At 41.8% G+C, this 24,893-nt stretch overlaps 1 protein-coding gene across 1 annotated transcript; it reads left to right on the forward strand.

Annotated features, from left to right (window-relative positions):
• The first annotated feature begins 772 nt into the window (after positions 1-772).
• Positions 773-24,248, forward strand: chn2 (chimerin 2). The gene is made up of 13 exons (XM_072394427.1): positions 773-1,404; positions 9,323-9,361; positions 10,611-10,666; positions 12,749-12,780; positions 13,021-13,134; positions 13,291-13,561; positions 17,752-17,835; positions 18,810-18,894; positions 21,519-21,692; positions 21,878-21,955; positions 22,171-22,308; positions 22,398-22,503; positions 22,949-24,248. Exons 1-13 carry the CDS (start codon positions 1,356-1,358, stop codon positions 23,118-23,120), a joined length of 1,398 nt encoding a protein of 465 aa, XP_072250528.1. The 5' UTR covers positions 773-1,355; the 3' UTR covers positions 23,121-24,248.
• The last annotated feature ends 645 nt before the right edge of the window (positions 24,249-24,893 follow it).

Genomic DNA, 24,893 nt, shown 5'->3' on the forward strand with positions numbered 1-24,893 from the left:
CAACAGATGAGGATGCCGGAGAGCCTTTTTCAGAGCTGATCTGGCTTCTTCTCAAGGCTCGATGGGAAATCTGACAGTTTAGAAAAAGAAGCAGCTAATGCTTGAACGTTTATTTGGAGGCTCTTGGGTGAAGGATGTCTGCTTTCACACCGGGGGTGATTGTAGGAGGTACTGCATTAAGAAAAAGTGAGTGAAGAGTGAAGAGCAGGAAGTTGCTTCTAATGCTTGTCACATTGAGGATAAACGAATTGGGGACACGATACAACTTCACACCATGCAGATACTGTTTGTTTCTGTTTTGCGTCTCCTGTTAATGTTTTTTTGTTGTTGTTGTTTGTGTGCTTCGTGTCACTTTTCAGGTAAGTTTGCATTGCAGCCTCTCGTTGTCATTTTGTGGCCCAGGTTTGGTTGTTCGCTTTGTAGTCATTTTGCATCTAGTTTTGTTTTACATTTTTTGGGGATTTTATGTTTAATTTGGGTTGCACACATACCACCTTCACTACCCAAAATGACAACTTCCTGGTTGTTTGTTTCTCATTTTGTGGTTTTGAATAACTTTTTGGCAGTTTTCAATCTTTTTCTCGGATTTTTCTCGTTCATTTTACTTCGTTTAATTTGGGTTGACATGTTTATTATCACGCCCACCTTTTCATTCAAACTGTGAACTCGTGGCATGGAGAGAGGCCACCAGATGGCGCAAAAACACAACAATTCCATCGGCTCTTTGCACATAACATGACATAACATGACATCTGATGAAAATATGCAGTGCTGGAGCTGGTGTCATGTGGTTTAGCCAGTCAGGTCGTTGAATGAATCATTAAACTACGAGTTTCGTGGAAAAAGTAACTGCCCGGGATTTTGCAGACCAAGGAAAAGTCGCTTGTTTGGGGCTTGTTTTGCATTTTATCTGACAAACTTTCACTTTAAGAAGGCGCGCCTCCGCTGCGGTGTGTTTATTGCAATCCTTAAAGTGGCACATGGAAACCATAGCTGATTTGTGCGTGGCACGAACCTACACACTTTCTGTCCAGTGTGAGGAAACGTTTTTAGCGAGACTGGTCCACGGAGCGTGTTCCTGTAGCCTCTCTCTTTTATCCAAAGCAGCAGCGACAACCTCCGGTGTCTGCGGCAGCGCGAGCCCCTGAAGGCGCACGGCGAGCAGAGGGAAACCAGCGATCAGCACATTCTCACAGACGCGTGGTGGGCTCGGGGTTAAAGCAGACGTGAAATAATCAGCAGTCGGGCCGTCAGAGGTGAAGCACGCTGAGTGACATGGAGGCACCGCCGGGGACGAGCTGCTGTGAGCCCACCTTGGACAAGCGGGAGTGACACTGGTCGTGAAACCGGTTGGGATGGCAGCATCTAGTAACTCAAGCCTCTCAGGTTCATCTATGTCCTCTGGTAAGAGTTGGCATATCCCACACAGAGGAGACACCGCACCTTTGCATTTAGGATGATAAAATCAGTTAACAGCTCCTGTTTATTATTGATATTCATGTTTAATGTGAGATGTTTATCAGCATGCTTGTCAACGTGTTTTCATATTTCTGCTTTCAGTAGGCTTGAATCAAACTTTTGACAAAAGAAAATGTGATTTACACCCTTTACTTGTGCACCACATACAAATGCACCATAAATGGGGCATCTTCATTGGACCTCAGCTGGCTCATAGGTGCTGAGTAACACACACCTCTCGTGAAAGTGTCTTCCAGACTGCTGTGATTTAGGATGAATGATGATGGAGGAGCCTCTGACTGTAATAACTGGATGCAGCAGTGGAAATGTTACATGTAAAGGAGGCCTCTTTTTGTGCTCAAGGATCATAAGGTTCCGAGAAGCAGTCAGCGTGATGCTGGCTTTGAACGTTATTGTTAGATTGCCAATCATTTTCACAAATCCCTTATTGACTTTCCACTTGGCTGGCTTTAAAGATTATTTTTGGCATAAAGTAGTCGCCCATTTTCCCGAAATGCAGCTCCAGGCCGAGATGTTTTCTGACAATGTGAAAAAACTCAAACATGCCATGGCACAGCGACAGTAAAAGTCCAACCAAATCCCTTTTGCGTAGAAGGCGGTATAGTTCAGTGATCTGCAACTACATTTGCCTTTTTGCACATTTAGCAGACAAAGCATTTTTACAAGCGAGGGACACACTGGGGTTCAGTTTTCACAGAATGGAAGGAAAGAGTAGATTAGCGGCTGTTGAAATACACCCTGAGCAAAAGACCAATACCTTGCTCCTCTTGGTGTTGATAACTGTGTTCCTCATGTTTACCAGGGCTTAAAGTTCAAACTCCACTCTCTCCCCACTGGTTAATGCAGAAGTAACTGGAGGTGTGTGTGTATGTGTGTGTGATGGGGGGAGGGAGCTGCTTCGTATACCAGGAACAGAACTATGATGGAAACTCATATTAAAACATGTCCAGATCCTTTTTCCGACTACAAAAGATTGAAGTGGAATATTGCGTGGAAAAGCTTTATGTAAGCAGTGTTTGTTTTACTTTCTGACTGTCTCTGCATCCCAACCAGACCACACAGCAGCGTCACATTTCCCAAAGCACTGCCCAGTGGGCGGGACAGAAGCTGGTATTCCAAGCTGATATAGCCTGTGGTAACCACATGCCTCACAAAGCATTATCTCATGTGTACATTTCAGAAAACAGCGCTTGACCACTGCTGCTTTAAGAGGAAAGTCTTCTCTTTCTGTGGCATCGGAGGGTTGTCATTACTGTCGGCCTCTCAATATAATTATCAGAGGTTACAAGCTGTACTGCTGCCAGGGATGGAGAGGTTGTCACAAGGGTATTATTATTTTCGTGGAGAGCTCTTTGGCAGCCAGACACTACAGTTGAATAATCTTGTCTATGAGGTATATGACTCAAAAATGGATCTCAGCTAAAATCTGTGCGCCATATTAGGTCATATGTTTTGGCTGCCGCCATAGGGAATTTAGTGTTGCTGCTTCTAGTGAGTGGTCTGTCTTGTAATGCTTTTTTTTGAGGCTATTATTTGGGGCATAGTGAGTCAACAAAGTTCATCCAACTGGACTGTGCAAGTAATCAAAGTGTCACAGACGTTAGCTTTTGATGCTGACTACTGACAGAGTTCTGACTGTAAGCAAGCATCATGCACTTCCTGCACATTATCGGAATGCAAAGAAAAGTGGAGCACTTTGTGTAAATATTGCAGCGTACGCATTAAAAACTCTTAAATGCATCCTCGATCCACAGCTGAAAATATGTGTATACATCCTGGTGAAATGCATGATTGCAATCTCTCCATTTCCCTGCTAAGACATTTTTCTGGCTATTTGTCGAGATATCGAGACATTCCTGCACATTCTTGGTTTGAGTATGCATCAAAGCTTGTACTGTACCAGCAGAACACATTTTGCCAAACTGCTCCAGGAAATAAAGGTTTGGAAAATAAATCCAGGGATAGGCCATGAAAGCATGTCTTCAGCTCCAGGCCATAAATGACAAAGTTGGTCAGGAAGGGAGAATTCCAGCCATGTATTCTACGTGATGCAGCACATATTTCTGGAAAATGTTGCACTTCACCTTTACAGCCTTTCATTACTTCTATTTGTCTCCAGCGTAAATCACATGGCAATGGATTTGTACACTGATCCACCTACAAATTACCTGCATGTTTTGCTGCATAAGAGGGCAACCTTGTCCCTCAGGTAGTCTACTGTACCCTGTCATTAATCATTAATGAAGGATCAATAGCAAAAACCATATGCTCTCGGTGGCAGACATAAGGAAGTGTCAGAAACAGGTTCCCAAATTATAATTATCACATTTTTTAACTGACCTACAGGCCTTGTTAACAGCATTGTTTCCCTGAGGATGCCTAATCAAGGGGCACACAAACACACCTCAGAGAGGCAGCCTCAAACCTGTCACATATTCATCCGGTCAGTCAACAGTGTGAACATTCGTGTTTTGAAATTGTGCAATACACAGATGGTATCCCTGCTGCCACTCCGCTACATCCAACTGACATCACAGTGTGTCGTGTGTGTTTGTGTGTGCTCGAGGGTCTGTATGCAGCGCAGTTCAAATCCAGTGGGTTATGCCAGTCATGTGTATGAGAATAAATGTGATGTGAGACATAAATGCAATGAAACTATACTTTTTTTTTTCAAATTAGTAGACGGTTAATTGAAATAGTTGAGTGATTCATTCAAATTCAAATGGATTTTCATTGCACGATCCAAACAAAGTTGTTCAGATGCCCGTTTCTCACCAAACCGGGAGTAACAGTGAGATTCTGCAGAGTCTGAAAACAAATGGGATGTGTGTAATGTGGAACAAATTCAAAAGGGGCAAATTCTGTCCTACAGATGATAGTTCATTACGGCACAGACTTTTTTGCCTTGTCATAATTAACAGAATTGTTTTCGTGTCTACGTAAACAAAGGAAGAAAATAAGTTGTATTCGAAATGCATTCAAAAGGGATGCAAAGACCGTTCAATTCTGGACTTTTTTTTTTTTTTTCAAGTTTGAATTTCAGGAAAGATTTCAAAAGAAGGATCGTAGCTGGTAGAACAGCTAAGGACTGAAAATGGACGAAAAGGATGTGTTTTTGAGCATTTGAGTGGACTGATAAATATTCAATATACAAAGTTGAGCGATATTGGAGCAGCAAACAGACTGAAATGATAGTATTCTCTCACCAGAGATGAACATCACTCTCGACTGCGGTTTTGTTGTCATTGTTATCTTTCTTGTGGCGCAGCAGGTTTCCGCCTTTGTTGGCTCCCCATCTATATTCAGTTAGCTGACTAATACACAACTGTGTTTTTTTAGCTGATTTTCTTTTCCTTTACATGTATATATATTTAATATATATGTGGATTGTGCCTCTTTCCTGATTTTTTTCTTCTTCTCTTTTTCTTCTTTTCTTGTGTCTTCTGACTTTTGGACTGTAAACTGTCTTGTTGTTCTACAGCTGCATCCTCCGTCAGTTGAGAGATGCAGACAAAGTATTCTGCCTCAGTCACTATGATCCTAAAATATTACAGATAAGTAGCAGATCAGGAAAACTACAAACTAACTTATGGATACATGCAGCCACTACTTGTGACCGACCGCATGGACGTTTTTATAGTTAGAAGATTAACTCATGCCTCCTGCTGTGTAAGTCTGTAAAGCTGAAAATAATCAGATCGGATTAGCAGGATTGTAAAGTTAGAAACATGATGCCGTTACAAGAGAGCTACGTAACTTGCTGTTTAAACGATCAACGCCATATTCTGTGTAAATCCTGTTTCACAATCCATATGGAGCAAATACATTAATCTCTTCAAAATATATTATCACACTGTGCAATCAGCTGCTGTTAGGTCTTGTTTCTGTTAGTATCTGTTGTTCTTGGGTTTTCATCAGCCTTTTTCTGAGCTTTTTGCCATGTACCCAATATATCTCTGAACAGGCTGAAGTTTAACATTTATTTCTACATGGACAGAGCAGACGCTATCTCAGGGGTATAGAAGTCCTAGCTTGATCTTTATTCATCACATATTCTCTTTTGTTGCCGAAGCAAACACCCAGCGGTAGTTATAGTGTTGAATGCTTCTGACTGGTGAGTAATGGAGGACAACACAATTGATAGTTGTTTCTTCGGGGGGGAGGAGCCCTCTGGCTGCCCCAGAATTCAAAAATTCTCCATGATCATCAGACGCCACACAAACCACTTAGAAATTCTTTTTCATGTTCCTCGGATTTCTGTGCGTCCGTGTGCACGCGTGTGCTTGTGTATGCGAGTGTGTAGCAGGCTAAGAGGGAGTATATGAAGCAACCCCGAAGAGCTCTCTCTTTTTGTGGCCGAAGCTGCTGCAGAAATCCAGACCGAAATGCCGTTTGTCATTAATAAGAATTAGATCGAAAAGAGAGTATTTGGCAGCCAACCAGGTAAAATCACATTCTTTAAATAAGCCGCAGTGGAATAAATCTTCCAGACTGTTGCCAGTGCGGTACACAGTGACAAAGCTTCCGCCTTAGGACAATGCAGCTTGGCCTTTCATCAGCCAACAGACCTTGAAGGCCGTTTAGTTGCATTTGAAGCAGATATTGTGTAGTTTGCAACAGCATTTACGCGAAAAAACATCAGCCTCTCGACTGAGTTGCTCTCTATAATTTTTTCCAAATGATTTAGCTTGTGATCTTGTGTAACTGAATGGTATTTTCTCCGTCATGAATCCAGCTCTTTTCAAAGTAGATGTGCTTTTGTGACGAGAGGCAAAGATGAGCTGTTTTTCTTTTTTCTTTCATTAATGCTGCAGCTTCCAATCACACTCCTGCTGCAGTGAGCAACGAGAACAGCATGAGGAGAAAGCTCTGGTCCCCTGCTCCTAAAGCTGTCAGTTAAACAGTCAAAAATAAAACTTTAATATAAGCATTTAATGATGCAGTTTTAGGACTGATGCAATTTGAATAAGCAGTGAGCGTCTCAGTGAAACTATCCGGACGTCAGTGCTCATAGTCAACATGTGCTTACTGGTTTTAATGAACTAATTCCCGTCCTTGTGCTTTACTTCTTACCCTCTGGCCAGAGAGGTGTGGCGCTGATCGGCTGATGAGTACAAAGGAATGCTTTACACGAACAGCATGTATCCTCTGGACCAACATGACTCATTGTTTACGCAGTCCATTAAATCTTTCTGCAGAGGCACTGAGATTTTTATCAGAGATGGGTCTTTTGCATTTGATAGAAACAGAACAAAGTGTCATCAAAACATGAAGCCCACCAGGATTGATGCTGCATGACAGTGTTCTTCTTATGGTCTCACTGTGCTTGGCATGCAGCAGTTTTTTTGTTTTTTTTGCAAGTGGGTGAAAACCTGTGGCCGGTGTGTAAAACATACTCATTAGTAGAAATGGGCAGAAATGGAATCTAGTACACATAGTGTTTTCATTAGAGTAAGAGCATCTGAAAAAAAAGGATTGTTGTTTTTGTTACCTCTACCAGGCGTAGGTCTGTCACATCTTTTTCGTTCGTGTGGTTTGTTTGTTCTCCATACAGCCTCAGACCACATCTTAATTGTTTCTGAAGCTCTATGTTTGTCTGCCAGACCACACAAGTGACATTCACTTGGACAAAATCACACGTTTCTATTCCATAGGAATAAAAGTATACTGCAGACTCCCAAAACTGGTGTTGTCTTTAAAAAAAAAACATCTTTGGTATCATGTAACGTCTTAAGCTTTCTAAACGGTGAACCTCTTGTCATGTCCATGATGAACATCCTCTGTCTGGTTGACTTCTGGCCACGTACCAGCACTTGTGTTGAAGCTAGCTTGCAAGACTGCTGGATTCGCATGAGTTTTGCAAAATATCAGTCATAAAATAATCTATTTTGTCAGGCTCCACACTACCTGTCTGTGGCCAGAATATAGCAGTGTAATCAGTGTCAAATGGGATTTCAGTGTGACATAATGGCGGGTTTTATCTACTCTCCATTAGCTATGTTTTGTTGTTCTGATTGATTGAACTTAATTTCTGACAGATGATTGCAGACAGATCATCAGTCAAATCACCTACTTAGCATTTTTAGACAGTGTCTGACCTGTTCTGAAGGATTTCTAGGACTAACTGGATTCTCCATGCAGTTCATTTGCCCTCTGATTCCCGCCCAGACCTTTATTAAACTTGGCATGGCTTACGTAAAGGTTTTGTTTTTTTTTGAAGCATAGAAACACTTCTAGAAAGCCTCTGAAACATGCGGCACTGCGCCCGAAGGAATGACAAACATTGAAACATTGTCTTGAGTGGCCGCTATCAGCTCTGGTGGTAGTTTCGCAGCCGTAACGTGATGCAGCCACAGTCCACAGTGGAATTCACTGGGCAGAATGAGCTCTTTATCTGCAGCAGGAGTGGATCCTGTTTTCACCACTCTGTTCCAGTGTCAGATTTCTTCCGTAGCAGACCTAACAGTCAAGAGAGAGCTTTTCCATGTTTTTCACAGCCTTCAGAGATTCTCCTATATGCTTGGGAATAGTTAGTGTCAATTTGTAACCTCACTGTTAGAAGCTGTCTTTCACACTTGACCTTTAAATGGTGAATTGTATGATGAAAAAATGATTAAAATCATCCAACCAGGAGACACACCTGTTGTGACCCGTAGTGTCATGGGGGGGTGCGGGGGTTGTGGGCTGGATCCCAAACCAGCTGACAGACAGGGTACAACCTAGACATAATGCTCGTCTTTTACCAAGGAAAGAGACCGAAAATTTACAACTACATTTATAACTACCTCTCAATCTGTCATGTGCAGCTTTGAACTGTGGAAGGAAAGCAGAGCACCCAGCAAAAGCCCACACAGGCACAGAGACAGCATGCAAACCTTGTGAAGAAAGGCTTCATCTGTCAGGCATGTTTAAACTCACATCCTTCTTTCTGCCAAGCAACAGTGGCCATCACAGTGCCACCATCGACAAGGGTATCCCTAAATCAGTTTTGTTATGGGATGCAAAAGCAACCTCATTGTTTGAGTGTGAGACTCAATTCTTGACATTTGAAACCTGCCAAAAAAAAAAAAAAACACAACACAACATCTATGTTTATCATGCAAAATGTATTTATTGCAAAACTTCCAAATCTCTCCCTCATTATATTGAGTTGCCCTATGATCAAACATTGAGAAAACGTCCTTGAAATGAGAAATCGGTTGCACTAACAAGTTTCTGTCATCATCGTTATGTATGAGTCGCAAATTGTTGAGGAAGTGAATGGCAGGGCAACATATTGCTGTATTTATGACAGTCTGAGGGAAGTATGTTGTAAGAGTATTAAAAGTCATTAAAACAAGACTGTAAACCATGACTTGCTCCAGGGCGTTTACTCCATCACCTATTGAGCTAATGCAAATGCACACTGTTGTGTAATCCCATGTGAGTGTTCATATGATCCTAACTCAGCCACCACATTCCCCAGATGTGGGGCTTGCTGTGTTTACCTCTCTTAAGTTTGATTGTACTGTTATCTCAGCAAGGAGATGTGTTTTCAGGCTCCTGCAGCTGGTTAATAGAGATCAGCTGTGTGCAATGCTTAGCAAAACAAGTGCACATCCATATCGACTGTCCTTGAAGTACTGATTAGAGGTGCCTTCGTTGGTGCATTTCAAGAGGCAGTTGCACAGCGGGAAGTCATATGCATAATTATAACAGAGCGATAAACAGCAGTGAAGTAACCCCATTGAAGTGCTCATATAAAAACCACTGGGGAGGGGAGAGAGATTGAGTTTTTAATTAGAGAAGTCTATAAAAACTATTGTGAGCTCATGACAGAAGCCTGTTTTTGTGTGTTTTACAGACCCTGATGATTATCAGCCACCCATATGGAAGTCCTACTGTGAGTAATTAATTCATTTTAATACTAACAGTGTTTTAACCTGATTTTGCCCTTCAGTGTGCTTCTTTTAGAAACAGCACACATATTTGTGGTCTGTAGATTACACCAACTGTTTTTTATACTTCGACAAATTAGGTCTTGGCTACACACATGTGCACAAAAGACACGCTCAAACACACTTGCCCACGTTACACATTTACACCTACACCAACACAAAGCCGTGGATTCCTGTTCTCTCGGTAAAATAGGTTACCAGCACCCAGGAAAACAAGATGTTCTACCTACAAAGCGGCTCAGCTAAAACGGGGTCCTCAAACCGCACCCACCTCATTATACAGAGTTGTTGTCAGGTGGGAGGAAATAGTGTGGCTCCACAGAGTAAATTTGATGCATAGCTCAGCAGAAATCATTCTGGCTGTGCTTGTCTTGGAAATTTAGTTTTTACTTATTTAAAAAAAAAAATTTAACCTAAAACTTTTCCTGTTATTGAAATTCTCATTCGTAAAGTCCCCCAACAATGTTCCTTTTCTGAAGTCTCCCATCTGACTCTTCTGTTCCTCCACTGAGGTATTTTTAGAGGTGTTGGTGTCACAGGAATGGATGCTGTCCAGATCTTGCTGGTTGGCTAAAGTCAGCCTGACATAAGATGAAGATTCACAGTCAGGAGTCTTTCTTCCCCTGCCTGGAGAATCTGCTGCTGTGAGGACTTAGCTCGGCCTCATGCAGCGATTTCTGTGCTCAACAGCGAGGAAGATGCCACGTCTCACGATGGCAGCATCATGAGAGGTGGCAGAAATGGCAGCAATGTCTCATTTAAATTTTGCTTTACTGATTTATAAACCAGTATTCCCAATATTTTAACTAGACCTGATGCATAGGAGCTGGCGTATAATTCTAAATGTGCATTAGATAAACGGAAAACAAGTCTTAGTTCACATATATAGATTTCAGATATATGGCTCTTGTTATGTAATCCAATCTGCTCACCCTTGCATCCATAAGCTAATGGCTCCTTTTGTACCTTTTTGTACCTTTGTGCTCAGAGCAGACAGAAGCTGAAGTCTGTTTAATGGAAACAATGTTTCATGTTCAGCAGCGCTATGTATATAGATGCTGTAAACCACATTTAGTTAGTTTTGGATGGCAAACCTGCAATATGCATGCAGCTACATCTCGCACTGAGCAGCACTGAGCTGTTACAGCTCAGAAGAGCAGACAAGCTTCATTAACATGCATGTTTCTCTAACAGTGTACCAGCTGCAGCAGGAAGCCCCGAGACCAAAGAGGATCACATGTCCTCAGGAGGTCAGTACATCCGTACATTTTGGAAAATCAGCTACTGTAGAGGACTGGAGAGTGTTCTTGTTTTGTTATTCATTTAAGTCTGTAAAAAATAAGAGAAAAGAAGAACATATTTTGGATTTAACCACCTAGAGTCCAAGCAAGCTGTTATAAATCACAGCTCAGAAACATCGGTTTCAGACATGTGAGGGATAATAAACCAAAGCCATTGATTTGATTCAACCTATTATCAGTAGCAAAAATAATCATTAAACTACGGTAACTTATTAATGGACTTTTGAGTCCAATTGAGTGCATAAATCATAGACACAAAAGGGTGTGTGACAGTGGACTCTAATGGAAAACTAGGTAAAAAATTCTGCTGACATACAGTACAATTAATGCACAAGTCTCATCTGTGTGTTTTCATTATGAGTCGAGGATTGGCAAATTTCTAGTGCTGAAACACCTGCAGGGCCCATTTATTTCTTTTTATTTCCCCTTTATGAACCAGTATGCCAGACCAAGAGCCACACTGTGTCTGGAGTTTAACTCTGGCGTTAAACTGATTTTGCTCTCAGGTTTGAGCCTGGAAAACATTCAGGGAGAAACGATTTAATCTGGCCTGGCTTTCAGTACCAACCCGTTGGGGAGTGACCGGCTGCTTCTTTGAACACAAGCGTCTAGTGTTTTATATTCCAAAACATTCACTCTGGTTTTTCAGCTGATAATGTCGCAGGGCGCTTTGTTGGCTATGTTTACATGCACAGTATTATTAACCTGATTAAGACTTTATTCTTAATCAGGCACTGCCTTGCAAACAGCATTTTCTGATCACATTTACCCATAAAGTTGTAAAATACTTAAGCAATAATGGAATTGAGCTATGTGAGGTATGCCAATCTTACTCTGTTTTCACACCCATTGCTGCTTTATAAAGCATGCTCTAGGCTTCCGAGTTGCCAGATTTTCTTATTAATTAAGTATTATTATTAATTAACCCTATTAATTACAACTTTGTACCTTTTTTTTTTTAGAATACCATTGCATGTTTTGGGCTTGTTGCTTTTTTCTGTCACAAGATCTGGCATCACCAGCTCTGGTGGAGTCTGCTGAATGCAGAACAGGAAGGCTGCGGTAAAAGGAAGACACTCTTTTTGGGAGAGACCCGAGTTGGCCAGAGGCCCATGATTTGAGGGATGTTGATATGATTAGATATAATTAAGACTTTGGCTGGATACAAACACTTTGTTTGCAATGCTCTGTAACAAGTAAATGGGAATATGAATGGAATAACCTTACTACAGCTGCCTCAACTGGAATATTGTCTTATTTAGATGAAGGTCAGACTATAACTGTGCATGTACACAAAGCGTGTGAAGTTGCCAGTCATCTGTCTGTGCAGCTTCAGCAGCGCATTTTAACCTTAGGTAAACAAGTTACAAGGACAGGTGCCAGAATTACAGAACAAGGGCACTAGAGTGAGGGACAGATTAGACTTTTAATCTCCGAGTTTTGTAAATAAACAAATAAGATTGTTACTATACTTGTCCCTGCCCACACTGAGACCCGTCAAACTTCGATTGTTCAACCTACCAGAAACGATGCATGTCTCATCAATTATTTTTATGTATTTATTTTTTGAGATTTCCACACTTTGATGAACAAATACTGGCCAGTAATTCAATACAAAGCTACGTTTTGCAAATCAAGCTTCTACTCTATAATCAACAGTGCTGTAAAGACCAAAAAATGTTATATATATATATTGTTAAATTCATGGGTTGAAATATGCTTTTAGTCATGTCTTTAGTCATGTATTTAACAACATTTGCCCTCCAGATTTCGGTGTGACGAGCTTAGTGTTAATTTCTTGCAGCTGGCCTGCTGTTTTCCTGCGCTGCCTCTCATTTATCTCTCCACTCTGTGATTTGGCTTTATGGTTTGCTAGCTGTGAACAGACGCAGGGGCACAGATGGAGATTATCTGGTCTGTGCTGCAGAGTCCTTTATCTTTCACACAGGCTTTAAGAACAATTTGTAAAGCTATTAAATTGAGCTTTCATATCATATTGCCACAGCCAATATTTCTTCCTCTGGTTTACAGATGGAGAGCAGACCCAAATACTATGGCAGAGAGTGAGTATAACCTAATTACTGTCATTATTTATACGCCTTTCAATTATTATTACTGCAGTGAATGCTTGTGTTTATCATTACTGTCTGCTGTCAGGTATTAGTGAAGGTAAAGGAGGGTGGATGCAATAGGTTTTCTTTGAGTGAGTGTTTCTTTCTGTGGGTCTTTACTTGTTTTATGATAATGCGACACTGCATTGAATCACTGAATTCTACCTTTTTTTTAATGATGTTTTTTCCCAGATTTCACGGTTTGATCTCTCGAGATTATGCAGATGAGCTGCTGGGGGGTTCAGAGGGTTCTTACCTCATCAGGGAGAGCCAAAGGCAGCCAGGGACACACACCTTGGCCTTAAGGTACCATCACCATCAATGTGCTGCACAGAAGCATTGAGACTTCATCTCGACCAGCAGCCCACCCCTCATTCAGTCTCCAACTTTTCCTCGACTGATTCAAACTCTGCTCATCTCTCTCTAACTCCTCTCCGCGATATCCATTAAATCTCGTTCCAGGTTTGGGCACCAGACGCTCAACTACAGATTATTTTATGATGGGAAGCACTTTGTTGGGGAGAAGAGGTTTGAGTCTGTCCATGACCTGGTGACAGATGCCCTCATCACTCTTTACATCGAGACCAAGGCAGCGGAGTACATCGCCAAAATGACCACCAACCCCATCTATGAGCATCTTGGTTATACATCGTTGCTCAAAGACAAAATGGTGCACAGACTGAGCCGAGGACGCACGGAGCCACGCAGGGTCACCTTCCAGAGGGATGAAAGGGTAAGTTTAATGACTGCTCATGTCTCCAGATATTGTATTTTTTGAAGCACTTAAATATTTAGATTGATATCCATAAAACAAGTGCAGCGCATGGTGATAACCCAAAATATATAGCCAGAAATATTCAGCTGCAAGAGGAAGACGTCCTGCAGCAGATGGTGCAGACCCCCACAGAGCCCCGATATCAGCATCATGGAGTCATTCTTTAATTACATGTACAGACACATGATGCTGTGGTAGCTTTAATCCATCTTTTAAAAATCCACAAGATTAAATAGCTCACTCGCCAACTACCTTTAAGCAATGTGCACAAAGTTTGACATAAAACTTTTGCACAGGAAGCTGCTGCACATTACTGTGAATGGAACTGGGTGAGGAGGTCACCATCCCTGAGAAATCAACTTTGCAACAGAGAAGCTTTTGTATGATGTCATTTTAGTCATTGTTTAAAAAATACTGCATGCTTACATGAATTTCTTACTTGAAACCAAACTTGAAGTTATTGACCAAAAATCATTCTGCAATCTTTCAAAAGCAGCCATAAGTCTGAGTTTTTTTTTATTGATCACATGTTTAATAGTTGTAAAGCAATATATTTTTTTCACTGGGGACTTTTGATTTTGACTCTGCATTATACTTTGATTTTGATCTACTTCCGAGTTCTTCTGAGAGGACACTTAGTCCTGTGAGTGAGACGTACATTGTCCCTGTAGCCTCTGGGTGTGTTCTCTGCTGCCATGCTTCACTGCTTATACTGAAAGGTAATGATGACCGAGGGGACTGGGACTTTGCTCTGCCCGTCAACCATGTCACACACTTTGAGTGAGACACATTTCACGTTTCTCTCTCTTTGGCACTCCTGAGCTGTTGTCTGATTAGAGTCTATGAATGATTAATCATTGAGGAATGAGGAACGTCGCTTCTCGCTGGAATAAAAGATGCTCCTCCACAAGGTGGCAATCTTAAGCTGTTTCCTCCCGTCTTCTCAGAGTGCTGACAGATTCATGGCAAGCTCTTTTCATTAACAGATGCTCATGTTTTCTTGGTTCTCTCTTTTTTTTCATGAGCTGTATCCTTGATGTACCTCTCAGCTTTGATTCATTGCTTTGGGGGTTTTTTGACTTCAAAATGTCCGCCTGTAGTTTGTCACTCAGTGACAGACAGATGACAGCCTCTGCCAGCTGGAGCATCATTTGCAGTATTAATATCATCAGTCTCAGGTTTAAAGAAAGCCTTTTTGATTGTATGGCTATCGGCCAGTCAGTAGCCTGTTGACTTATTGTGGCTTAAATATAGCGCTGCAGAAGCTGCCTGTAGGAAGCCTTTAGAGCCTTCAGAGAATCTCTAAGACATGCAAACTAAGCTCTGCTTGCTTAAATAAAGTGTGTCATTGAAAACAGTCTCGCAGTGTTCCTTTGCATTGGATTTGCAGCTCCATTTAATGTTTCACAGATTTCTTTTTCAAACAGCCTTCCTTTTGCAGATAAATGTGGATCATATCTTTTAATAAATGACTGTGAAATGTGGCAATCCATGTCTCCTTCCAGATTTTCATTTGAGGATCTCTGTCACTGACAGCTGCGGTAATGGCAGACTGCGTTTGAAAGTCACCTGCCTGTCACTTCCAAAAGAAAAAGCTGTCTTCTGTCAGCTCGGAGATCGCATGTCTCAGATGCAGACCTGGCCCCTCAGCTCGCATCTGTGGTCGCTTTTTGACCTTAGTGTTTACCAATTACACAGCCACACCCTGAAGACCTTACAGCCACAGAAGCCCCACTGTAAAGTCAAAATTCTCGTGTATTTACTCAGGGTCGGGTTGAAACTCATATAATGCCACGACTGTGAATGCTTGTGTAATTAAAATGCTCCTAGGAGGTGAAAAGTAGTGCTTGGCGAGATCAACCTCTTTAGTCTCTTTGCATAAGTTTGCACAGTGGCTAAAAGCTCTGCCTCATTGCTCCTGATACTCATCACACTGGCTTAATCCAACTTGCAGGCCCTGAAGATTTTTTAAAGGAATTGTCGTGTTTGTTGGGATCATTTTCTGTTCTCTCCTGAGGTTTGGTGCACAAAAATGAAAAATTAATTAAAAAAAAGAAATGAATTAAACTTTGTCTCGTGCCTTGTAAAAGGTAGAAATCTACTTGAACTGCAACTTTAAGTGTAGTTTTCCAGGCTTTTTTTTTTCAGCCTCAGAAACAGAAAAAGACAGAAAGAAATTTCCAGTGTTGCTAATACAGACAAAAGTGTCAATTTCCCCCTTTTTTCTCTTTTACTGCTGCTCTCACAGTATGTCCATTTTTCTGTCTGTTATGTTGTTAGGCTTGTTTTGTTCGAGTTGTGCACTGTTGTCTTACTGTGCTGTTCTCCACTCACTCCACTCAGCTGTGTTCTCACAAAGCCTTGGTGGAATGAAAGAGCCAAGCTACTGAAAAGAAGGCAGAGCTTGTTGTGTGGACCACCTTTTGTGTCCTTTTCTTTCCAAAGCTCTTCTTTAAGAGACTAGAAGCCATCTGCCAGCAGACAAAGAGAATAGCCCTCATCACCCTCCCTCCCTCCTCACAAGGCTAAAATATCTCAGAGTTGTCTATACCTCATTTGTCCTCGCAGACATTGTAGAGGAGAATTGTGTGGTATGTTGTGTGTAGGACTTGTCAAAGAATGCCAGTGACAAATATCTTCACCTGTCCTGTCAGTCTTGTAGAGTCGGTTTGCTTGTGCCGAGCAGACAGAAAGATAGTTGGTTCACAAAAAGTCAACACCATTTTTTGACATTGTTTCTATGTCTTATCAGCCCATAACTTTTTATTTTATCTCAGCCGTATGGGTCTTTTGTCTCCGCCTCACCACCCTGCTTGTACTCCAGCTTTTTATTGTCATAAATCCAGCGTTCACTGGCTTTCTGAACTTTTCTCCCCTGTTAATTAATCAGTTCATTTTTATTCTTGTGACGTATTCCAGCTGTTCTGAAATAAAGAAGCTGGTTGCAAGAAATCTTGCATATATTTATTGTTTGGCCAGTCATATGACGTGTAGTTGATGTCAGTTTTGTCTGCCTTATTTCTGTGCATCAAGCCATGTGAGGATATTTACTGGCAGTACTAATCCAGCGTGAACATAGCAACAGCCCCCCACTAGCAAAAAAACGACATGGCTTCAGACCCGCAAAGGAGCTTGCTTTGGGGTTTTACATAGATTTGGGCACTACCGGATTATTGCCCGTGTTGGATTATGGTAGTAATCCTTCCCAATCTCAGTTAATGGTCTGGCTCTGCAGGTTCTGCGAGACAACTGGTTGTGACAGGCAGAAGTAGTCTGCAGCCAGTGTGTCTGGAAGATCCAGTCTGGACGGCAGTGTGGGGAATTCCACCAGCAGACCGACATAGCTGGAGGTCAAGATCTGTTTGAATTACAACGACACAGCCTCAGCTCTGTCAGACCGGACAATCTTGGGTTTGTCTTTGAGCAGCCGAGTGACCCGTTTTGGAGACTCTGCTGACTGAAAACTGCTGGGAATGGAGTATTATCTCTGGCTGAGTGAAATGGAGTGTGGCCGGAAGGCAGCGTGCTAATGGGAATGTGCTCTCTGCTATAAAGAGGTCGTCTGCACTATTGATCCTGCTTTAGAGAGCTGTTGAGCTGTGCGAAGCGGTCCTGACAGCACTTCTCTCTCAACATCCTGGCCCCTGCCATCTAGGACTCTGTTCTCTCTCTTTCTCTCTTCCTTTCGGGGCGTGTGAAAGAGGACCATTGTTTGAGGCACGCTCCTGCCCTCAGGCCGCCCACTACCGGTCCTGTTCCCTTGCTCTTCTTGTTCACTGCTGCCACTGCATTCAGACCAGATGCAACCCTGTGCTGGTTGTCATCAGCCGTCCTCCTGGGTCAGAGGGGAGCGTAGCGTAGCTGCTGCCACTGCGCTGGGCTGTTGCCGGCAGCGTCTGGTGAACAGCACCCACGTCCCCCCTCCACACCTTACCCAAGAGGAGTTGGAGAGTATCTGGGAACCCAACCAGTCAAGCATGGAACCAGAAGAAAACAGAGCTGGTTTAGGAGCGGAGATGATTACCCATAAGGCGAAAAGACACGAGAGGAAGCGTCAGGAGCTACTGGCTTTGGCTTTGGGAGTCAAGCTTGGGACTAAGGGCACTCTTCTGTGGAAGCCTATTAAACTGTTGGCCTCTTGTCCACAGATCTCCTCTCCACTGGTGCGACGGAGTGCCTTGAAAGACACACATGAGAAGCTGTGTTCCTATGAAAAGATCCACAACTTCAAGGTGAGCAGCTTTTTATTTCACACATGAATGAAGAAATAATCTAAACAAAAGACTGATGGCTGAGTAGCTGTGCACAACTTCATTGATCGTCTTGTAACTTTGATATTTTCTTTTAGATAAGCAGTGTTGAGCTTGTACCGTAGTGTTCTTTTGCTGTATTTTAGTATTCTTTAGACAGATTCATATAGAGAAACATGTTTGTCTGTCCTATCACAGCCCACAGTGTGTGCTGCTGTTGTTGTTGATGTGAACACATCCAGCTGACACTCATATGCACTCAGGGGAACTAATGGATGCACTATACCACAATCCATTAAAAGCCGAACTCTTTGATTGATTTTAAAGCCCTTTTTTTTTTCCAAGTTACTGATTGTTTTTGGTTTTTTTTTAAAAACAACGAGCGTGTTACCAAAGTTGTTTTAGAGTACCACTGCTTTGGAAACTGACTCAGGGTTATGGTTTTGGAAACATACAAAAGAGAATTTGATCATACTTTGCCTCTGGGTGCCTTAACATTCTTGGGTTTCAACTAACAGGCAGGTTATAATGAACCCCAGCTTTTGTTCCCTTCTCCTTTGAAACGGAACAAAAAAAACTTCCACTCGCCACCTGCCACATGCTTTCTTCGCTCATTAGCTCCCTGATACCTATTCAAAGTAACCGTGAAGGTGTGTGTGTGCTTGTGCACCTGACTGTGACTCCCTTTGTGATCGTATCTGTGATCTTATGGTGCAGAGTGGGTGTACATCTGTTATTTTGACTTTCAGGCTCACCCCCTGTGCCCGCCTGTATCCAATTGCCCAGCAACAGATGCCAGACACATTGTCGCAAATCCTTTAATCTGCCTTGTATATACACATATGCTCTCATTTGGTGAGGGGCTGTGTAGTTTGGGATCACAGTCCAGTACATCAAAGGGGAGGTCCAGCTCTTTGAATTGTGCACTGCCTTACATGATATGTCTGTAACCACAGGTACATACCTTCCGAGGGCCGCACTGGTGCGAGTACTGTGCCAACTTCATGTGGGGCCTCATCGCACAGGGCGTCCGCTGCTCAGGTAACTGTACACTACAGCATCAATACTGCAAATCATGGATTACGTGAAATGCCATGTCACATGGGATTACAGAAATAGTGTATGATCTGTGGCTAACTCTGTCTTGTTATGCGTGTTTCAGTTGCACAATCCGTCTGAAAAAAAGCTGATAACTCGCTTGTGTTCCTTTTTGTGGTTGTTTTCCTTTTTCCTGGTATATTTGGGACAAACAGGGAGGGTCAGAGGATAGAGTGGTCGTGTTCCAACCGGGTGGTTGGCAGTTTGATTTCCAGTGTGTCCGTGTGTTCATGGTTTCAACTCACTGAACCCCATTATTACCCCTGATGTGTTCATCGATGTGTGATTTTATAGAAGAACCAGTGCATACATATATAGAGTGCATATGTATTATCAGAAGCGCTGCATGAGTGTCTCCAGAAACACATTTAAAAGCGCTTTGCAGAACCCAAACAAGGTTAACAAAATTGCTATAAAGTTGTGGACCAGTTGTGGGCAAATAATTCCACATCCTCCTATCAGTGACTCATAAAAAAACTTCAAAAATCCCTTTTATATAATCACCGCCATGATTGCTGTCCCTGTTTGAACCCTCTTTCATATGAAAGCAAATGCATGCTTTGACACACTGATCTTGGATGTCCTTATAAATTCAATCTAGTGCCATGTGATGCATCAAACTGAAAGTTATGTTTGGTAGAATCTGCGAGCACTAAAGTTGTTTGTAAGCACTTGAACTTCTAGCATTTGTCGACCTCAATCATTAGCTGAAGAAAAAGCACCTGCTTAATTATTTAGCAAAAAGTGCATGATCACTTGGAGATTCACACCTTCCACCTTGTTTTAAAAGTTCAATTTCACACAAATCCATGCAGCTAGTCGAGAAGGTGAAGTTGACATCAAGCATGGATTCGTTTAGATGCCATTTAGTATTTCTGCTTTATTTGAGGCTGTATTTTGTACACAGGGACTGTACATTTTAACTTTACAGTTGTGTTTTAATACGCACACTGTAGGATTAGCCCCTAAATGCCCTGTGTAACTTAGAAGAAACATGTTTTTATTTATTTTAATTTTTTACGTTTGCCAGATTATAGCAAATCCTTATTACTGATATAGTGTGTAATAAAACTCACTGCATATTACTCCACAACACCAACTCACCACTGAATGTGTTACAATTGATTTACAGTCACAAAAATTGGTCCAAAAAAAGGGTTTCAATTTAGCACGGGATCAGATTCCGGCACAATATCAACTTTTTAATTTATCGTCACTCTCATCTTACAGTGAGCAGCACAATTTAATTTCTTCCAGTTTGGTCCATCTTCTCTTTCCGTTACCTTTCTCATCCTCTTCCCTTCTCCACCTGATCTGACCATGTTGACCAACTTTTTAGCCAAACAAAAGTACAGGTTAGCCCAGGTAACTGGAGAACATTCCTTACAAGATGGCCCTGTCCCAGCATACAACACGCAGTGACCTTTACATTCTCTCATATAAGATATACATTTTATCTGCATAACACAGTTGAGTGCAGACTCTGTCTGTGTGTCTTTCAGGTTAATGTCTCAACACATTCATGATTTATTGCAAAATTTTGCAATATAATTTTGCAAAATAAATTAGTTTTTTTTTATTGATTCTTAAATTCTCAACAGATTGACTTATTGAAGTTTTCTGAGCCAGTGTTTCCTAACAAGATGACAAATTTTGGGTAAAAAAAGTGTTTTCAAGATAATTTAATGTAATCTTGTTCATCACGTCGCCATCTTTGTGGCCAGGCTATGAAGTTTAATGTTTCACGGTCTTGCTGATAATGATAATAAGAATCAGAATAGAAACACTGGGACCAAAGCAGCTTCATTGTTCGCTGGACTCCTAATGGAAATTAAATGTCTCAGCCATGATGAATTGCAGGTCAAACACATAGTTGATCGCATATAGCAGCGGAACCAAGTGATTGGAACCAAGTGATTGGTTACGTATTAGAGCTGGGGGGATTGTCAAGGCTGTCATGAGTTACGTTCACTGCTCAAAAGCAATCCCCAAACTGGTAAAAACACTAGGGGACTGTCTTACTCTTCACCTAAACAGAGTGTTTGTTGTTGAGACATTTTCCATCCTGATAAGCCTGAGGCAAACACTGATATCATCAGACACCTCGTGTGCTATGAGAAACAGGAGAGACTTTCCCTTCTCACACTCTATTTTTCTTGCATCCTGCTGCACTCTCTCTTTGCGAAGGAGGAACCCAGTCAGCAGACCAGCAGGAACCTTTCTCAGGCAATGAAAACGTCTTTGCGATGAATGATTTCAGAAGAACTCTCCCTCAGTCTATGCACATTGCTCCTTCAAATCCTTTATTCAAAGCCGGGCTGCCAACAAGCAGGCACATCTCTTAACAACAAGAAGCCCCCCCCGCCCATGCTGCCATGTCCACTGTTATCTACCTTTGATGCTGCACACTGAGACAGCTTAGCTGCAGCTGTGCTGTCTGACAGTGCAGTTTATCTGGGAAAGCTTTTCCAACTGCTGTCTTAAGTCTGCTGTGATGATTGTGTTATCATCAGTCGGAGGCTAATCTTTCCCTCCCTCGTGTGTTTATCTCACTTTGACTCGGCTAGATTGTGGGCTGAATGTACACAAACAGTGCTCCAAACTGGTTCCCAGCGACTGCCAGCCGGACCTGCGCAGGATAAAGAAAGTGTTCAGCTGTGACCTCACCACGCTTGTGAAAGCCCACAACGCCACGCGACCCATGGTGGTGGACATGTGTATTCGAGAGATAGAACTGAGAGGTAGGATGCAATTAACGCATTAAATCTGACCCGTTTTTACAGTGAATGTAAAGTTTCATGAGCAAGTGTGTAACTCAAATGTGCAAGTGTTCTTCCGATTGTGTTAAAAGGTAAATAATCCTTTTATTACACCAAAAGCCTTAACTTTCTGTGAGACGCTGACAACATCGATGCTTCCTCTGCAGGTATGAAATCAGAAGGTCTCTACAGAGTCTCTGGCTTCTCAGAGCACATCGAGGATGTGAGGCTGGCTTTTGACCGAGGTTTGTTGATCGCAGATGTCTTTGCCTCGGGATCGCTGTCACTGACATTTTTCTTTGTCACGGGTTTATCATTTTGAATAAGAAGCTTGTTTCAGCTTCAGTACAGCACAAAGTAGTGCTGTTTGTTTATTTTGTGGCTTGCATGAAAGTATTATTCTTTAATTTATAAAAAAAATGTAACATTTCAGTTGACTTTTTCTGCTTTATGGCAACAGATGGTGAGAAGGCCGACATCAGTGCCACTGCCTATGCAGACATCAACATAATTGCTGGTGCTTTGAAGCTCTACCTGAGAGACCTCCCTATTCCAGTCATTACATTCGACTTGTACTCCAAATTTATTCAAGCTGCAAGTAAGAGGTCCTCTCGGGGCATTTTCATATCGTTGCTGTGTTGGTACTGCTCTGCAGTGCTCTGATACGTTTACTAATGTGATGTGTAGAAAATCCAAATGCTGAATCCAGACTGGAGGCCATCCACGAAGGGTTGCTGCAGCTTCCTCCGGCACATTATGAAACCTTACGTTACCTGATGGCTCACCTCAAGAGGTTAGTCCATATACAAACCAGCTTTATTTTATTTTAAGTGGGTAAATCCTTTACAAATACTAAAGAGGAATTAAACCGTAGGTTATTTTCAGTCACTTACACCTTCCAGCTGAGTGCCAAATACCTTTTTGACCCCCGTCTGTGTTGCATTTGCTTTGGAAATTATTTGGTATATTTGAAAAAGCAATAATGCTTGAAATCCATTTGAAAGGACCTTGCAGGATGAGTGCAAGAGAGGGACTGACGCATGATAGGTTTTTAGTTTTTTTTTTTTTACATGATACTTATTGAAAATAAGAGATTATAGACTGTTTTCAACCTTTTCCTTTTACGTAATATCCAGAAGGGGAATCTGCACATAACCCCCTTAAACAGTCATTTGAACAGTTTTCGGATTTTTCCTGATTGCGCTCTCCCTACGCACTTGTTTCCTTATATCCTACAGGGTGACGATGTTCGAAAAGGACAACTTAATGAACTCGGAGAACCTGGGGATCGTCTTTGGTCCGACTCTCATGCAGCCGCCGGAGCAGAATGCCTTGACGACCCTGAACGACATGAGGCAGCAGAAACTGGTGGTGCAGCTTATGATCGAGCATGAAGATGTCTTATTCTAAGGACCGAGGCACCCGAGCCTTGTAACAGAAGTGACGGACTATTATTTATTCTGTCAAAGAGGAAATTCAAGCCACCTTGATTCCAATGAAGACTCTGAAAAGTCTGCGAACAAACTGAACTTGAAAGACCTTTTTTCTCGCATGACAGTTTTAGTTTTATGTTGGTCTAGTGTTGATATTGTCTTGTTACTGTAAACTTTGGGGTTGGAGACTCAGCCAAGACCATCATTTTATATTTTGAAGGGGTCCTGTATTTTTTACTATTTACAGTGCTGTTTCCTCCTCTCTGTAATCTGAGGACTGTTCCTACCTGGTGTAGACTCAGTCACGGTGACAGTGCTGTGTGATAACGGATCTGCCAAGTTAATGCTCCTACGTGACACGAGCATATTGTGGGAACTCTGGCTAAAAACGGAATGATAACATGTAGGTCCTTTCAGTGCAGATAAGATCAGATCATTCAATGATCTATACTAACTGTTTGTACTAAAAAATAAGAAATGAGACAATTGGGCACTCGTGAAGCACTTTTTTCATCAAGTGTAAAGATTTATTTTGTAAAGATGTATATTTTTTGTTGTCACTCTGCATTATTCTTTTGTCACAAGGATATTTGCTGGTGAGAGTGGCGCTCTCTGCCTGCAGCGGTTGGTGGGAGAAAAGGAGAAAATCTACCATTTTCACTGTATTCAGTGTTAGGTGAGGAGCACACTGGTGGATTAAACTCTGGTCAATGATTTAAGTCTTATTGAGGCCTGCAACACATGTCCCAAACCGCTTCTGTACATATGCTGGTTGGCAGTGTTGCAGTATTTCAGCGTACATGCTGTAATCTGGGATCAGATCAACTGAAAAAACAAAAAAGAATTGCGTTCCCGTCCCTCTCCTCCATCTTCTCTTTTTTGATGCCAGTAACATTAATCAGTGCAGCAGGATTTTTTTCATTTACTTTGCAAACACCATAGTCATGCGACAAAAAATGTGCCAAGCATGTTCCTCTCTCACTTCTTTTAATGTGATTATTGAACCCTTTCTACAGATCCATTTTATCAAAGTGTATTTTTGTGACGGTTGCAATTTAAGATGTAATTTAAGAAATGATGATTTATTAAAGGATGTCGAACATGAGCGTAAACAGTGTGACTTTCAACGCGTTACCTCAACTGTGGAAGTGGTTCTGATGGAGTAAAAGCTCGAGCCCGCACAGCCTGCAGCACACTGACGACTTGGTATGTGAGTTTAAATCCTTTCTTTTAGCTCATGTATTACCTAGAGAGCCCTTCTTCCACTGATCCCTTTCTACCTGTGGGTGTGGCACTTAGCTAAATACCAGATAAACTGAAGGAGTGGGGGCAAAAAAAAAACCCCACAGTGGAGCTCTTTGTGAAAAAGTTGCACCACAGTCACATCCTGTCTTTCCACTTAAAAGCTCCAGTCTCTCTGAAATCTCTTTGTGGTTCCTGAGAATAACGCTTATGCATTCCAGCTGTCATCAGAATGTTATTTTAGATAGAGAGAGTTGCAGAATAATGAAACTATCATCTGCTCAAATGGCTTTATTTATTCATGAGATGAGAATAAGATTGAGACTAAAGTAAGCCTCCAACAAGCAGTAAGTTATATATATCCATACAGTTTTACTAACTTATGGTGTCATTTTCATGCACCTCTGTGTAGTTGTGTAGTAGCAACTATGATATTAGCTTTGTTACTTAAACCTAAAAGCTTTGAAGGAGGTTATACACTTTTCTGTCTCAACTGCATCATCTGATA

This window comes from Leuresthes tenuis, unplaced genomic scaffold (assembly GCF_036924035.1).
Source record: "Leuresthes tenuis unplaced genomic scaffold, fLeuTen1.0.hap1 SCAF_10, whole genome shotgun sequence".
In the NCBI taxonomy this organism is placed as follows: domain Eukaryota; kingdom Metazoa; phylum Chordata; class Actinopteri; order Atheriniformes; family Atherinopsidae; genus Leuresthes; species Leuresthes tenuis.

What these genes read in the sequence shown, in the direction of transcription:
- chn2 (XM_072394427.1), top strand. Translation starts at nt 1,356, where the DNA reads ATGGCAGCATCTAGTAACTCAAGCCTCTCAGGTTCATCTATGTCCTCT. An exon ending in GGATCACATGTCCTCAGGAG is followed by an intron (nt 10,667 to 12,748) that starts GTCAGTACATCC and finishes TCTGGTTTACAG; the next exon opens with ATGGAGAGCAGACCCAAATA. An exon ending in CAAATTTATTCAAGCTGCAA is followed by an intron (nt 22,309 to 22,397) that starts GTAAGAGGTCCT and finishes TGTGATGTGTAG; the next exon opens with AAAATCCAAATGCTGAATCC.